The sequence below is a fragment of the Aspergillus heteromorphus genome (assembly GCF_003184545.1).
Source record: "Aspergillus heteromorphus CBS 117.55 chromosome Unknown BO70scaffold_7, whole genome shotgun sequence".
Lineage (NCBI taxonomy): Eukaryota > Fungi > Ascomycota > Eurotiomycetes > Eurotiales > Aspergillaceae > Aspergillus > Aspergillus heteromorphus.
In genome coordinates, this window is record NW_020290412.1 from 188,522 (window position 1) to 204,419 (window position 15,898).

Here is a 15,898-nt window from a genome sequence, read left to right on the forward strand (position 1 = left end):
GGAGGTTCGAGACGGCTGGGCAATGAGCAGTGAGCAGTGGGCACTAAACCACATTCTCGTCGGGAAGCCCCGCCCACTCCACTCCCGACTGTCCCCGAAAGCTCATTGGAGGCGGATTGAAAAAGTGCAAATGACATCAACATTTCTACCTGATCGTCTAAAATCACAGATTAAATCCAACTGAAAACTTCCAAGCATAAATCCATACTCCGCTGAACAATACCAATAGCATACATTAGGGTATCACAGCAACACAACCAACTTCTGGGCAGAAATGCCGCCTTCGGCATAACGATCCACGGCGACTTGGATTTTCTCCAGGCCCTTCCCCACAATCAGCGGCTCGGGGGCGGGCACAAAGCTGCCGGCTTTCAGTGCTTGGGGCAGGAAGTCATCGTACACGGCCTTTCCGACTGCGTTGTCCTTGATGGTGGTACCAAACACTTGCTTCACTTCAACCCCCTCCGGTGGTGTTGGGAAACGGCCTTGGACGGTTGCGATGAATTTCGAGCCCTCGGATTTGCTGACGATTTCTCCACAAATGGGAGTGGCGGAGAATCCGATACAGTCCATCACACCAGCCAGTGTCTTACCCTGCAGGGCCTTAATAAGATCGTCGGCAATAGTGGGGCTGTTGTATTCGAACACTTGACTGGCACCGAGCTTCTTCACCAAGCCAAAGTTCTTCTGGGAAGCAGTGCTGATCACCTCATACCCTGCCGCAACAGCGAGCTGGATCGCATTGCTCCCCACACTACTCGCACCACCCCAGACAAGGACGGTGCTTCCTGTCACAGAAGCACGGGGCTCAGTTGGGTACTGCAGCTTCAGAAATTGGTCCTGGAAGAGACCACAGCAGGCAGTCGAGAACGCCAGTGGGAGGACTGCTGCGTTCTCGTAGGGCACATTGTCGGGGATTTCACTGGTCATGTTGATCTGCAATATCGTGTGTGCCTGGAAGGCATTGTGCTGGTTCTGCTTGGTAGCCATACCAACTGCATGACCGAGCACACGATCCCCGACCTTGAAACGAGTGACGTTAGGGCCTACTGCGACAACGTCTCCGGCCACGTCCTGTCCCAACATTGTCGGGTAGTTCATGGGCCACCATGCCCTCGTTTGCAGACCACCATCGACGGGGTTGATGGCCACAGCATGGTTCCTGACCAGAATTTCGTTCTCTTCTGGCTGCCAGAGGGGTGCTTCCCTGACCTCGAAGGGGTGGGCTTTGGCTTCGTTGAGCCAGGCAGCGGCATTGGTAGTGGAGGTACTCATGATGGCTGTTGTTTGACAGTATGACGTTGCTTGGAAAACTGAAAAGATATTTTTTGAATTAATATGTGAGTGTTGAAAAGAATATTCTGAATGGAGTCATATCCTCAGATCTTCAGCGGGACGTGCAGGTTTATATACCTATGGATTTGACCCCGATCGGAGATCATTCTCCCCCGGAGAATTTATCAAGGCCTCCGAGTCCGAGCCATCTCTCGCGAGCTGGAATTTCTGCGGGGTCTTACATTATTAGGCACGTATGTTGGAAGAAGAGCAGCCTCCCGATCACTGCCATGACCAGCTTCCCATTGCTGTTGGCCGATGACCGGGGAGACCCGCCTCTGCGCAAGGCTAGCCCTGTACGGCATAGCGTTCTGTGGTGGACCGTGGCCCGTTCGGGTTAGTGCCGGGATATGCTGTCGGAGATCGGGCTTCCAGGTTTCCAGCATCTCCGTTCTTAGGGGCTGGGCCCCTGAGAATCCCAACGAGTTCGATCGATACTGTCTGTGAGCGGTCGCGTCATTTGGACTCGGAAGTCCGACGGCGCTAGATTTGTCTAAGCGAAACAAAGGAACGTGTCCCAGTCCTCGGAGAAGTTTGGAATCTTCAAGATGCCGTCTGTCAAAAAATGCAGCCTGAGGCAATCTCAAGCGCCATTCGAGTTCTCTCGCGAGAGGAGAGCGGATGTGTCCGTCTACTAGTATTTGCTGGACTGAATTTATACACACACAACAAACACAACAAACTATCTAAGGCTCTACCTCAGGCAGTGCACCCAGTCGAAAAGAGAAATAGGACTGCCCTACAATATACTGATCGTGGTTCCAGACCTTGTAATCTTGCCAATCTTTCCCAACACCCAATGTCACATACAGTGGCAAAACATGTTCCTCGGTGGGATGCGCTAGGGGCCAATCGTCGCGCTGCTGCAAGGCCAGGAACTGAGCATCTCTCTCCTGTGTAGTTGGCGCAGCGAGAGCTGCAAATGCGGCTTCTTCGATCAACCTGGCAACAGTCGTGTCCATCGATTGCTCTCGTGTCGCTCGGAGATTGTGGGATATCATCCCCGAGCCGATGATCAGGATGCGATCTCCTCTGGATATTTCGTTAACCACTGTGATCGACCCCTTTTTTCCTTCAAAGGGTCTAAGGACAGGAACGGGTTCGCGAAAACATACAACGAAGAAAGAGCTTCGCCAAGCCGGATATGGGCGTTGAAATCGTTGCCGTCGTAAGTCGAAATTTGCAAGATCGGAACGTCCAGTTCGTCTTCGCCCTCGGGGAACATCAATTTGAAGGGCACCCAGCTGTTCAACATTAGATCACGTCGATGTGCCAGACCGGTAAGGTTTCGCGTTTCGGAATGCCACAAGGGAACAGGAAGACTGACATTCCATGGTCGAGGTCGCGCTCAACACCCTCCGCCTTGATCCCCTGATCCACCAAATGCTTCAACACTTTCTCTCCCAAAGCTTTAGACGACTTGTGCGGGTACTGGTACTCGAAGACATGGGGGAATGTTGTCCACCAGGAAGGACCCAGATCATGCCAGACCTTCGTCGGTTCTTTCAAGTTCACTTTCAAACAATCGCATCAGATCAACACCAAACAGTCAACGCGCTTTCCTGTCAGATCTACCTTGTATAGCATCCGTTTCACTCTGAAAGTGACCACACGTCAAGAGAATCGCATCCGGCTTCAAGGCTTTAATTTCCTTTCCCATCTCGCGCAGACCCTGATGAACGGGCTCATAGCCCGGCTTGAAGAGGATGCTAACCCCGCCTGGTAGTAATGATAGTCAGCCACCATTTCCCCTCCCCGGACACTTCCAACGGTCGACCCTCACCATGGCCAATAAAATAAGTAGGAAGCTTTTCGCTTGTCGGTGCAGACATAGTTCGCTCGACTGAACCCTGGGTATACAAATCAAACATCGAAGTCGAAAGAAAAGACACGAGTAATATCGAATCGAGAACAGTAGGCGGGCAATATGCGGGGTTTCGACCCCCCTTTATAACGAGGTATCTTATCTGCCCGTTGAGTGGTCGTTCGTCTTAGCGCCCTCGGTTGGAAGAACATTGGTTCCCTGGCCTGCAAAAGTGGAGTGGCGATAAGTGTTTAGCCGGTCACCACTTATGGCGATTTTGAGGGGGGGATGGCATCATCCAAAACATACATGGTTGGGATTAACAACATAGCACTGGCTGCGCATCCGGTGACTTTGGTTTACCTCTGATGGAACGTTGGGAATATGAGAAAAGACCGGCATTTAACAATGCAGATCCTGCTGTTATGAATTCCTTCGGTCTTTTGGATACGGTTATTGGGAGTGAGATACGAGGGACTTTCCATACAGCTCCCTCGAAGGAAATACCTATACCCAAATTAACAATCTGTTCAAATAGGCGAAGCTTGTTTTCAGACCAATACCCCACCTCCTTACTCGGCTTTCTCGGCGGAAACAAACGTGCCACGGTTCAAGCACCCACAATTATGCACACAAGACCCCAAAGCCCCCACACGTGCAAGTGACACTGACAGGCGTTTGATGACCCCTGGGGCCCTGACTGCCGCTGCTGATCCTGGAGAAATCTCTCCACTCCTCCGTGGAAATTGAGCCTATCAGAGCCGAGCTCCCTGCAGGGGGGTGTTGAACTACCCGGGTTTTGAAGTTGAGGAGTTGGGCGGAGGTTTGTATCCGCGACTTTCGACGATGAGAAGTTGCCCTGTTTTCTATCGGAATCTGAGAACTGTGATGTCAAATGAGAAGGTTTTATTGCTTTGGTACGTATTCTGTCCTTCCTTGTGCTATCCGGTCCAGAGCAGAATAGGATCCCTCGATCCCAGTATTTGGCTACGTGCCCGCTATCGTCATCTGGCTCCGGTGATCAAGAATTATGTGCCAATTTAAACCGGTAATGAGTACAGCATAGCGACGTAGGTGGTGGGTAGGTGATGTTATTGTCAGTGTGGTTGCTGCCTGAGGTTAGCGCCTGTCCGTGATTCCCTGCGCGGCCCTGCGCGTCTTGCAGCCGTCTCCCTTTGCCTCCCTCCTCCTCCTCGCCGGGCACATACATTACATCAACCCGCCGTTCCTAGCACCTTGTTTTCTTGCTGCTATACGCTCCCGTTCTCACCATGTGTGGCCTCGATGGACACAGATAAAAGACATCCAGCATCCATCTGACGGAGGAAAGGGAGAGATGAGATGTCAATTGACCCAGCAAATCTTTCTAACAGTGCAACAAATAGACACCCCTGACATCATAAGCGGTCTGAGATTCCACTCAGAGTTATCGGAATTCAAAGCCTGTCACCGTTAGACTGGAGCATCCCATCTAGACTCCTTCAGGCTAGATAGATGCCAAGACAGTCCCTAACAACGATAAGGTTCTTCTCGCAACGATGAACTATGATCGTGATCCCAGATTATACTGGCAAAGCCCTCCTCTACTTGGTCGGGTTTTCCGCAACTTGAGGTCCAACCCCTCGCATCTGACTGCTTGTTACCATTTCCGAGCCTGTGGCAGTCCCAGGCCTACCATTTCCGAGCCTGTGGCAGTCCCAGGCCTACCATTTCCGCCTCGGTTGTCGGGAAGATCGGGGACTAGGCAGGATTCGGGATCTGGGCTGAACATCGCCGCTGGTCGAGTGTCTCAATGTCTACTTTGTAAGAGGTAATGCACCTTAGGCAGTCATCCTGGTCGAGGACTATCCTCTGATTTGTCCGATAAGTGTGATACCTCGGGGTACTTTGTGATTTTCGCGCTACTGAAGTGTGGCGCAGACAATTTCTAAGCAATATCACTGGCGCCTCTTTTAGGGTCATGCAAACGGATACGACCTGCCCGCCCCTCTTTTGTATTTCCTCCGTGCGGGTGCTACGCGAAGGGTCTGTTGCACTCGAATTCGACCGAGTACCCACCACCCTTCCTTGCACGTCTTATGATCGATAATTCAGACAAGAAAATAGCCAGTGAGGTAAGCTGTCGCAAAATATTTCCACCCTGTTCCGTCAATCATCCCATGTCACCCTCTCAAAAAGGGAAGTATCTCCGACATGGGTCGGGTCGGCCTTCGGATTCAGATGGGGCCCGGCCCAATCCCTACCGAAGCTCCACCATACTCAGCAGACATCGGCACTCGAAACAAGGGCTCGGTGAACCCACAGCTCAGAAATGGAGTATATAGATATTTAAAGACCCTCAATCGGCATCTCGGACAGTACCCCCTCGCGTGACACCAGTGGATGTAATCTCACAACCAGGCAGAATTGAGCATTTCCGCTCGGCACATTCAACCCAACCCGACCGGTTTCCATCCTCTCACTCATCACACAAAATGTCGGAAAGTTCCGTATGTTCATACTTGAGCCCTTCAGCCCTATGTATCACGCCACTGTTTCCCCTCTTTCTTTCTTTCTGACAACACCCCAGTGGCTCGCATGGTCTCAGGGTGTCATCTCGACTCTCCAGGACTCCGTCAACGAGTTCATGATGACCACGGATAACCGCGCTCATCTTCTATGCGCCTACATCGCCGAGCATCCGCGGGAGTCGCTTCAAAACAAACCCTGGGCGCTCATCGCCGTGATCGAGGAATTCGTCAACACCAAGTCGCAAATGATGATCTTCCGGGGGTCGAAAATGAAGATCGCCCGCATGGCGCTGGAGTCCATGCCGGTAAAGCCGCGAGTGATTCTCGACTTCGGGACGTACATCGGAAACTCCGTCCTGGGATGGGGTGCGATCCTGAAAGGGTTGCACGGTCCGGACGCGGCGGCGCAGGGATGCAGAGTGTACACCTTCGAGCTTGATCCCGGGATGGTGCGTCTGGCCAGTTATCTTGTCCAGCTAGCGGGGTTGGATGACATCGTGCACGTGCTAGAGGGCCCCGCGTCAGAGTCGTTAAAACGGCTGTACGAGGAAGGACAGATCGCTCGCGGGGGCGTCGATATGGTGTTCTTCGATCATTGGGAGAGACACTATCTCGCGGATCTGCTGCTGTGTGAGGAACTGCGCATCTTCCGCGAGGGATCGCTGGCGATCGCGGATAACACGGACATGCCCGGCGCGCCGCAGTATCTGCAGCATGTGCGGGCGGGAGGCGCTGGGCCCGGGATGGTCAGGTATGAGACGAGGTCGTATGAGAGCACGGCGAAGAAGGGTCGGCCGGTTTGTGTTTTCTATGTTGCTTCTTGGTGGGGGCTGCGACTGATTGCGTTGCTTAGAATATTATTGAAATCAGCACCGTTATCGAGCCATAGTCGGTCCAACGTGATGTCGTGGTGTTGTGTCTCGGAACAGCCTAGTACGTGCTGCCCACCTGTCCGGTCGGCGCCTGTTGCATATATGTTGCATACATACAGTTATGTCAACTTCTTCGCCACTTCGACACTAAAAAATGGACGAAATTAGGAATGCTTTTCTCTTGCATGAAGTAAGCACCAAGGGGAGCCACTTTGACGCTGGAAGGCAACAAAGGGGTGTCCCTCGGGGGCATAGTACAGCGGTCAGGTGCCTGGGTTGGAAGACACGCTCAATCAAAGAAAAGCCACAAGTTTTTTGAAGCCCCTCGTCCTAGGGGCGCCGGGCTCGAGCTACACCACAACTTCATTTTCTTCTTCTTTTTTGTTATCACCTCTCTTCGACCGTAGTGGGATCAGGATGCCGCCTGCGAATTTTTAGAGCCCATCTCGTCCCTGTGAGTAAGCGGCATCTGCACCTTGCCAAGTGTCTAGTGGGGCCGTGGAGGTGCTACTTCGCTCGCCCTATGAGGACTAGCGGGTAGTTAGCTGGCACTAGACCCAAACGGGAACACCCGATGGCCCCCTCCTGCAACGTCATCCTCCGCGTCGAGTCAATCCAACATAAACTATCTGTGGCTAGATGCTGCATCACTTACTTCTAGCTGACGCAAGCTCGTGCTGCAAGCTGATGCTGCATCACACCGCATCGTCCAATGACTCGCCACGCACTCATCCACAATCGGAGCTTGTCCGGTGCCTGAAGCCAGTCATCTTGATGTGCGCCTTTTCCTACGCGCACGGTTTGCTTCCTTATCCTCTCGTTCTTACCGATATGATCTAGATCATTGAGATTTAGCTTTACAGTCCGTCACTGGACGAAACAAATACCTATGGTGGCCTTTTATGGCTTCATTCCAAGGCACGGCACGCGGAAATCCAGCTTCGCCTCTACCCGAAGCCTGGGATCAGCAGACGCGTGAGAGGCTCTACTCGACTAGTACAAGGAGATAGCCAACAAGATACTGAGAGGTTAAGGCTAGGTTGCCCGCTCCAAGCTTGAACCTTCTGCGTGAACCAGTCTTGCTTGATAAAGTTTTGTCCAATCCTGCGACCGTTGGTGACATAATGCCAGCCAACCTTGAATCAACAAAGCATATTCTACACCTGTTATGGGATCATGGAATACATAAAAGAGTGCTCGGGTGAGCCTTTGATGTCCGAATGGTACTTCCTCTGTATTCTACGGACAACTACTGATAACATGGCTCAGCCGGTGAATCCTGCCCGTCAGAATGAGCCCATCGCGATTGTGGGGATCGGTGAGGAATCATAAACCTCTTGATTATACCTGCTGCTTCCTGACTCTAAGCTCCAGGATGCCGTCTACCAGGAAACGTTTCCTCCCCCGCGCAGCTATGGGACTTTCTCATCCAGAACCGAACGGGCCATTGCCACGTCCCTAAAGATCGATACAATGCGGAACCTTTCTATCACCCTGATAGCGACAAACCGGGTAGCATCAACTCCACAGGTGGATACTTTATACAAGAGGATATCCGAGCATTCGACAATGCATTCTTTGGGATTAACAATGCCGAGGCCAAGGAGATGGATGCTCAGCAGCGAAAGCTGCTCGAGGTTGTTTACGAGGCGCTCGAAAACGCCGGCCTTCCCCTAGAACATGTTCAAGGGTCAGATACCGGTGTCTTTGTTGGCAATTTTGCCAACGAGCACATGCTCATGCAGTGCAAAGACCCCGAGTACCTTTCTCGGTACAGCGCAACGGGCTCAAGCTTGGCTATTCTGGCAAACCGAATCACGCATTGTTTCGATTTGCATGGCCCTTCCCTCGTCGTTGATACGGCCTGTTCTGGATCTCTTCATGCGTTGCATCTCGCATGCTTGGCCTTGGATGCGCATGATTGTAGCGCAGCTGTCGTGGCCAGTGCTAATTTGATTCAGTCACCTGAACAACAGATGAATGCTGTCAAGGCAGGCATATTGTCTCCTGACTCGGTTAGCCATACGTTTGATGATTCGGCCAATGGGTATGGCAGGGCAGAGGCTGTTTCTGCTGTGTATCTCAAACGACTCGGTGATGCTGTGAGGGATCGGGACCCCATCAGATCTGTAATCAAGGGGACAGCTATAAATGGGTGAGTCTGCCGTTGTACTTGGAATGCTATATCCACTAACCTACCGCAGAAATGGACGAACCCTTGGGATAATGCAGCCATGTATTGAGAGACAACAAGATGTGTTCCGGGCGGCATATCGACGCGCAGGTTTGGAGACGAATGAAACTGACTTCATCGAAGTAAGACCTCTTAACAGCCTGAGAAGGGTTTGTGCACGACGCTGACCGCCGCAGGCACACGGAACAGGAACAAAGGTTGGGGATCCCATGGAAGTAAACGCCATTTCCGGCGTGTTCGATCATATAACCGGGCGGCCTACCCTTGTCGGAGGCATCAAGCCAAGTCTAGGGCACAGCGAAGCTGCAAGTGGGCTGACGAGCGTGATCAAGATTACACTCGCACTGGAAAACAGGATCTTACCTGCTACTGTGGGTGTCGAGAACATCAACCCGGAAATACACACACGAGAATGGAACGTGGATATTGTGACAAAGAACATGCCGTGGCCTCAATCGGCTACGCCGCGGGCTGGGGTGAATGCATCTGGATTTGGCGGCTCCAACAGTCATGCTATCCTTGAAGCTGCCAAATTGCCTTCCAGAGACAGTGCCAACGGATCGCACAGCATGACGGAACATGCTACGTCTAACGGCAATCTTTCAAACACCAACTATGAAGAACACAAGCAGAGTTTGATTCTCCTATCAGCTAAATCGGAAGCTTCTCTTACCGGGGTGGCTAGGAATCTGGCTGCATATACGGTCACAGATAGCAGTCAGTTCTCCCTGGATGATCTTGCGTATACTCTTGGTTGTCGTCGCTCGAGACATCCCATTCGGGGATTTTTGCTAGAATCCCAATCAAACTTACGCAACGGCTTTAATGTGGAGATGATGAGGGTACCCGAGACCGGATTCTCGGAAACCCTTCCATTTGCTTTCATCTATACCGGCCAGGGAGCGCAATGGGCCGGGATGGGAGTACAGCTTATCCGACACAACACCGTCTTTAGAGAAACGATCCAATATCTCGACGATTGTCTCCATGCTCTTGATTTTGACGATGCGCCCTCGTGGACAATCGAGGCAACCCTTCTTACCTCTGCGGCGGAAAGCGATATAAACCTGGCAGAGAAATCCCAGCCACTCTGCACTGCAGTTCAGATTGCATTGACAGACTTACTCCATGATTGGGGAATCTCACCGAAGATAGTCTTGGGACATTCCTCCGGCGAGCTGGCGGCGGCATATGCGACCGGCTTCCTCACTGCCCGGGAGGCCATCCTGGCTTCGTATTTTCGGGGTATCGCTGTTTGCAAATGCTCTCTGAACGGCGCCATGGTCACGGTTCAACTTGACCGATCGGAAGCGCAGCTGATTATTGAGGAACTTTCTTTGCAAGAATCCATCCAAGTTGCGTGCATGAACTCGCCTGAAAGCACGACCATCAGCGGCGATGAAGTAGCGATAGACGATTTTGCTCGAGCTGCTAGGGACCGTAGAATGTGGGCGAGAAAGTTGAAGACCGGTGGCAAAGCTTATCATTCACATCACATGAGCATGGTAGGTTCATGGTACCACTCGCTCTTGGAGCACAACTGGGGACGGAGTAGCACCTTTAATGAAGTTATCAACGGTACCACTCACACCAGACGGCCAGTTACAATGGTCTCTACCGTGACAGGCGAGCAAGTAAGAAAAAGCGAAGTCGCTATGCCAAAGTACTGGAGAATGAACCTTGAGTCCCCGGTGCTATTTGAAGACGCTCTTCGTACCATATTGAAGAGTCATAATTACCACTTTATTGAGTTAGGGCCTCACTCAGCCATGCGACTCCCTCTAGAGCAAACTGCCATCTCAGCAGGGAAATCAGACTATCATTATAACAGTTGTCTTTCCCGCGGAAAGGACTCATACAGGACGATTCTTGAGCTCGTTGGGTCACTCTTTTTGCGAGGGCATGACGGCATAAACTACCACAATATCTTCCTCGATGACAGTCGGAGAGAGCCCCAGGTCTGTTTTGATCTTCCACCTTACCCCTGGGATTACAGTTCCGCCGCCATGTCATCCACGCCTCGAGTTGTCGCCGAGTTCAATCATCGCAGGTATCCGCGACACGAACTCCTCGGCTCTCAAATTCCCGGGGGCAATCCGGCTACCTTGACGTGGCGCAATATCCTGGATCTCAATGAAATAGAGTGGTTGTCTCACCATTGCTTGGGACCGTCTCCGCTCTTTCCTGCCACCGGTTATATTGCAATGGCAGTGGAGGCAATGTGTCAGGTCGCTGGATTAGAACTCGAAGAGTGTCCCGGCGTGGAGCTCCGCAACTTGAGCTTCATGAAAACTCTCGATATGGACTTTAAGCGAAAGCCTCGCGTTGAAATAATTACGGACATGCGTCCCACTTGGATATCCAGTCAAAATCGGTCGGGCAAATGGTGGGAGTTCAGTGTCACATCGGTCTCCGAGAGTGACTCCCAGTCTACGCTGCACATGTGTGCCACAGTGAGCCTTTCTGGGGAGCATACTCACACAGAGCGACGGATCCATCTCGACAAATCTACAATGAGGCAAGATGCATCACGGGTCTGGTACGATAGATTTACTCAAGAAGGTCTCAACTGGGGTCCCTCATTTGCCGTGATGAAAGAAATCTTCAGGGACCCGGCAATGAGAGCGCATAAAGCAGCAGCAACCACACCTCTCGTCCATGACAATAACCTCACTTCCAACAGGAGTCTTCAGTACATTGCCCATCCAGCCTCCATCGACGGCATGTTCCAAACGGCATTCGTTGCCACAGCCGGGGGACAAACGAGCAAACTTCGAGGCAAAGTGCCCGTCGTGATCGACTCACTATACGTTGCTCCACCTTCAGTGCTGGATATGACGACAGAGAACTGGTCGACCGATGCGGTATCTGAAGACGTTGGCTTCGGCACGGTAATTATCAACTCCGAGCTGTATAATTCATCTGGACAGGTCTTAGTCCGCATGAATAATGCCCGCTGTGTTGCTTTTCAGGGAAAAGCTCGGACAGAAGCGCCGCGGGAGCGTAACCCGTTAGTCAGAGTCGCTTGGAAGCCGGATATTACGGCATTGACTAGTGAGGATCTGTCGAGGTATCTTGACTGGTTCGTGAATGAGTACGAAAGCCGGGGGATGAACGCTAGCAAGCGTCTGTTGCGACTGGCTGGTGCCCTTGATTTGGCGTGTCATAGACGACCAGATAGCAGTATTCTCGACCTCACCGGTCAAGATGAAACTGCTGATTTTATGGGTGTGCTGTTACGGGCAGGATCATCGTTGCAGAGGTTTAGCTCTTACGTTAAAGGGGTTTTCTCGGAGTCGGGGGAAATCCTGCGTGAGGGACTTACTGATGAGGAGAGTGAGCGTACGCCCTCGGACGCGGGCGTGGACACTTTTAACATCATTCTCGTGAGTGCTACAATCACCTCCATTACGCTCCGATACTAAGTCGATGTAGGGATCTGATCTTCCTTCAAGTCTTCACAAGCTACTGGCACCAGGGGGAATAGCGATCGCAACTGGAGATGTACCAAACTTCCACTCTAATGCAGCTATTCAAGATACCCAAGGCTTGACAATAGAATTCGGCTCCGAAGCGATCTCAGCAACGACCAAACCGCGTCATGTTGTCATGGTGGGGACCCCGAAACATTTTCTACTTTCACAACTGATGAATTGCATGCAGATTACACGAGATAGCCGTGCAACTGGTATAGAGTTGCAGATACAGGATAGCCTAGGACAATACTTTGGATACCCTGTCAATATCTTTGATTTGTCCCAAGTGTCGTGCGAGACAGTTCCCGACCGGTCCATTATCATCTCAACCCTCGAGATTGGAAAACCTCTACTAACGGTCATTAACGAGCGGCAAATGGCATTTTTGAAAATCTGCTCCAACCAAGCATCGATAATACTTTGGATCTCAAACGGCGACTGTTTGGGAGGGAGACGTCCCGAATCTTCTCCAGTACTCGGTCTCTCTCGTTGCTTGATGCTGGGGCAACCGTCTCTTCAGTTCGCAGTACTAAATGTAAATGACATTGCTGGAGCATCGTCGGGCAGAATCTCGAGCAATGCCGTCAAGATCCTCAATCAGTTACTATGTCATGACCGCCCGGAATTCGAATTCTGTCAGAGGGAAGGAATGGCCCATGTACCTCGCTGGGAGCCAGATGAGTCTCTCAACGCAAAATTCCGATTGAAGCTGAGCGAGGAGACAATCGAGGAGCGTCTCCGCGATGCAGGAAGCTGTCAGTTGAATATCAAAAACCCCGGACAGATGGATACCATTCATTTCGTACCAACGGAATCGTCCGGAAAGATATCCGCTGGTGATGTTGAGATTGATGTGAAAAGTGTGGGTATGAATGCTAAGGTAAGCTCTCCAGTCCCGCTTAGAGACAGTAGCTTATGTTGTAAAGGATCTGTATGTGATTACTGCCAAGGTAGACACTGCGGGTGTATCGTGCTCCTGCGAATGCGCTGGCGTTGTCACGGCCGTCGGGGAAGATGTGATCGATTTCAAACCCGGTGACCGAGTGGTTGTCATGGCCCCGGGCCATTTTGCAACAGTGGAGCGATTTCCTCAGTGGACAGTTTGTAAGCTGCATGATGATGAGGACTTTATAGTGAGTGCGGAGTTTCAATTCGTAGCAATAAACTGACCCGTTCCAGACCGCGTCGACAATACCAATAGCGTTCTCCACGGTTATCTATGGCCTCAAGCACAGAGCGAATTTGAAACCGGGAGAGGTATGGTACTAGCGTATGATTTCCCTGGATTCAACTGATAGCAACCAGTCTGTATTTATACACTCTGCTGCCGGGGGTGTCGGCATTGCGGCCATTCAATACGCGAAGCATTTGGGCGCCAAGGTAAACTATCGGACAGCAAACGAAACAAGCACCATGCACTGACACCGATATAGGTATTTGCCACGGTTGGGAATCAAGCAAAAAAGGATTTCTTGGTCGCAAAATTCAACCTTGATCCAGCACACATCTTCAGTTCCCGAGACTCCTCATTTCTTTCTGGCATTCTTAAAGCAACATCTGGCCGAGGAGTTGATGTTGTTCTGAACTCTCTCACTGGTGAGCTATTGCACTGCAGCCTCGAAGCCTGCGCAGAATTCGGCCGCTTCGTTGAGATAGGCAAAAGGGACATCTTGGACCATGGGGCACTGGACATGGCGATATTAAGTCGCAATATCGCATTCATTGCGTTTGATCTATTTGGTCTATATATGTCGAAAAGGGAATCGCATCATCGGCTATGGAGCAGTCTGCTCGTCGATAGTATGGATCTTATTCGCTCAGACATCTGCCAGCCCTGCACTCCTCTCAGAACCTTTGATGTTTCCGAAATTGTTGATGCATTCCGCCATCTTTCACTCGGCTCCAGGATGGGAAAGGTGGCCGTCTCCTTCCAGAATGAGCACAGCAAGATCAGGATCGTTCCAAGCAAGTACAAAACTAGATTCAGTCATCAAAAGACCTATTTGATGGTCGGATGTCTTGGCGGACTGGGTAGGAGCTTGTCAAGATGGATGATGTCTCTGGGAGCTTGCGACTTTGTCTTTCTCGGCCGCTCCGGGACAGATAAACGTGAGGCTAAAACCTTGGTCGACGATCTGCAGGAACAAGGAGCCCATGTCACGGTCGTTCGCGGAGACGTCTGCATCTATGAAGATGTGAAAAATGCAATCCGATCTGCGAGGCTCCCCATCGGAGGCGTGATCCAGGCCGCGATGTCCGTCAATGAGTCTCTCTGGGACGACATGTCCCTCAACCAATGGCATGCCACGCTTGGCCCAAAAGTACAGGGTACCTGGAACCTTCACAACGCATTGCAGATCGAAACCCGAGCCTCAGAGCTAGATTTCTTCGTCATGACATCCTCCATAGCCGGTACCGTGGGAACCGCCACAGAAAGCAACTACTGCGCCGCCAACGCCTTCCTCGACGCATTTGCGCGCTACCGCAACAGCCTTGGCCTTCCCGCAGTATCGATCGGTTACGGAATGATCTCCGAAGTAGGCTACCTACACGAACACCCCCAGATTCAAGCTCTCCTCAAGCGACAGGGCACCCATGCAATCACCAAAGAGGAACTTCTCCAGATCATGGACCTCGCCATCGCTCACCAAAACCCCACGACCTGGGAATCACGCTACGACCATCTCGCAGCCAGCCACCTCCTCACGGGGGTCGAGTTCACCGGCCTCGAAGAACAGCGCGACCGCGGCTTTGAAAAAGACAATTACATCCTCTCCGACCCTCGCGCCTCTCTCTTCGCCACGGCCTTCTCCCGCCGAATGGGCGGCAATTCAACCACCCACCCCAACTCCCTCCACACCTCGAATAACCACCTCCCCGCAGAACTAAAAAATGCCCTCCAGGAGAGCAAGCACGGAAGCAATCAATCGCTTCCAATCCTAGACGCGCTACGCAATCTTGTATCCAGAAAACTATCAAATCTCATCCTTCTCCCCGAGGGAAAACTGCAGCCTGATCAGCCGCTCGGTGACTTCGGGCTGGACTCGATGCTGGCGGCGGAGTTTCGCACCTTCATTTTTCGCACCTTGGGCGTCGATGTACCCTTCGTCGCGCTTTTGGATCGCGGTGCCACGGTGGATGTTCTGGCGGGGCTTATTGCGGAAGGGTTGAGTGTGGATGGATATGAATCTGGGGGTCTGTAGATAATTACTACTACTATTAGATAAAGGGTCGGTCAGTACTACTGCAGGGGCTCGAACACGACGACCACGACCTATGTCTAATTGGGCAGCAGGTGTGGTATATTTTACTCGATTCTCCTGCTCGACTTGATTGTTGGATACCATCATCCATGCTCTCTCCCCATGACCGTTGTTGCTAATGGCTCTCTTCCCCTGTTCTTTGTCTCTGGAGTTCGTGCCTGAGCTTGCAGGCTGCAGTTTGCAGGCTAGAATTTACGTCATCCAGTTGTCCTGCTTTTGCTTCCCTCCCTCTTGTCTTCTGATTGGCTAGCGAGAGCTATAGTCTATAGGTACCCTATAACACCCCCCCCCCCCCCCCCCCCCTCCCCAAACACATCCCGGGTTCGTGACGCGATGTACATATACATATGTGACCTCCACAGTCGGCGTTGCGGGAAAGTACGTCACAATGGGAATGGGTAGGAGGAAGTTTATACGTAGATACTCAATCGCCTTGGTGTTGGC

The 15,898-nt window shown here is 51.8% G+C and overlaps 4 protein-coding genes across 4 annotated transcripts; 2 read left to right on the top strand and 2 right to left on the bottom strand.

The window, feature by feature from the left end:
• Nucleotides 1-177: 177 nt before the first annotated feature.
• BO70DRAFT_360457 (zinc-binding alcohol dehydrogenase family protein) lies at nt 178-1,355 on the bottom strand. The gene has a single exon (XM_025542784.1). The coding sequence runs from the start codon at nt 1,273-1,275 to the stop codon at nt 244-246; it is 1,032 nt and encodes a 343-aa protein (XP_025400925.1). The 5' UTR covers nt 1,276-1,355; the 3' UTR covers nt 178-243.
• Nucleotides 1,356-1,754: 399 nt separating this feature from the next.
• BO70DRAFT_333094 (DODA-type extradiol aromatic ring-opening family dioxygenase) lies at nt 1,755-3,167 on the bottom strand (the record flags this gene model as incomplete). Its single annotated transcript, XM_025540952.1, has 5 exons — nt 1,755-2,367; nt 2,451-2,579; nt 2,663-2,849; nt 2,911-3,054; nt 3,119-3,167. The coding sequence occupies 5 exons, from the start codon at nt 3,165-3,167 to the stop codon at nt 2,022-2,024; spliced, it is 855 nt and encodes a 284-aa protein (XP_025400926.1). The 3' UTR covers nt 1,755-2,021.
• Nucleotides 3,168-5,768: 2,601 nt separating this feature from the next.
• On the top strand, nt 5,769-6,538 carry BO70DRAFT_369776 (O-methyltransferase; the record flags this gene model as incomplete). Its single annotated transcript, XM_025544702.1, has 2 exons — nt 5,769-6,446; nt 6,503-6,538. The coding sequence occupies 2 exons, from the start codon at nt 5,769-5,771 to the stop codon at nt 6,536-6,538; spliced, it is 714 nt and encodes a 237-aa protein (XP_025400927.1).
• A 1,243-nt stretch (nt 6,539-7,781) lies between these two features.
• Nucleotides 7,782-15,684, top strand: BO70DRAFT_333100 (type I polyketide synthase; the record flags this gene model as incomplete). Its single annotated transcript, XM_025540953.1, has 9 exons — nt 7,782-7,839; nt 7,896-8,676; nt 8,726-8,837; nt 8,892-12,105; nt 12,194-13,071; nt 13,118-13,324; nt 13,371-13,448; nt 13,497-13,571; nt 13,625-15,684. 9 exons carry the CDS (start codon nt 7,782-7,784, stop codon nt 15,392-15,394), a joined length of 7,173 nt encoding a protein of 2,390 aa, XP_025400928.1. The 3' UTR covers nt 15,395-15,684.
• Between the last annotated feature and the right edge of the window lie 214 nt (nt 15,685-15,898).

Excerpts from the sequence above, each read along its gene's own strand:
- BO70DRAFT_360457 (XM_025542784.1), bottom strand. The coding sequence starts at position 1,275 with ATGAGTACCTCCACTACCAATGCCGCTGCCTGGCTCAACGAAGCCAAA.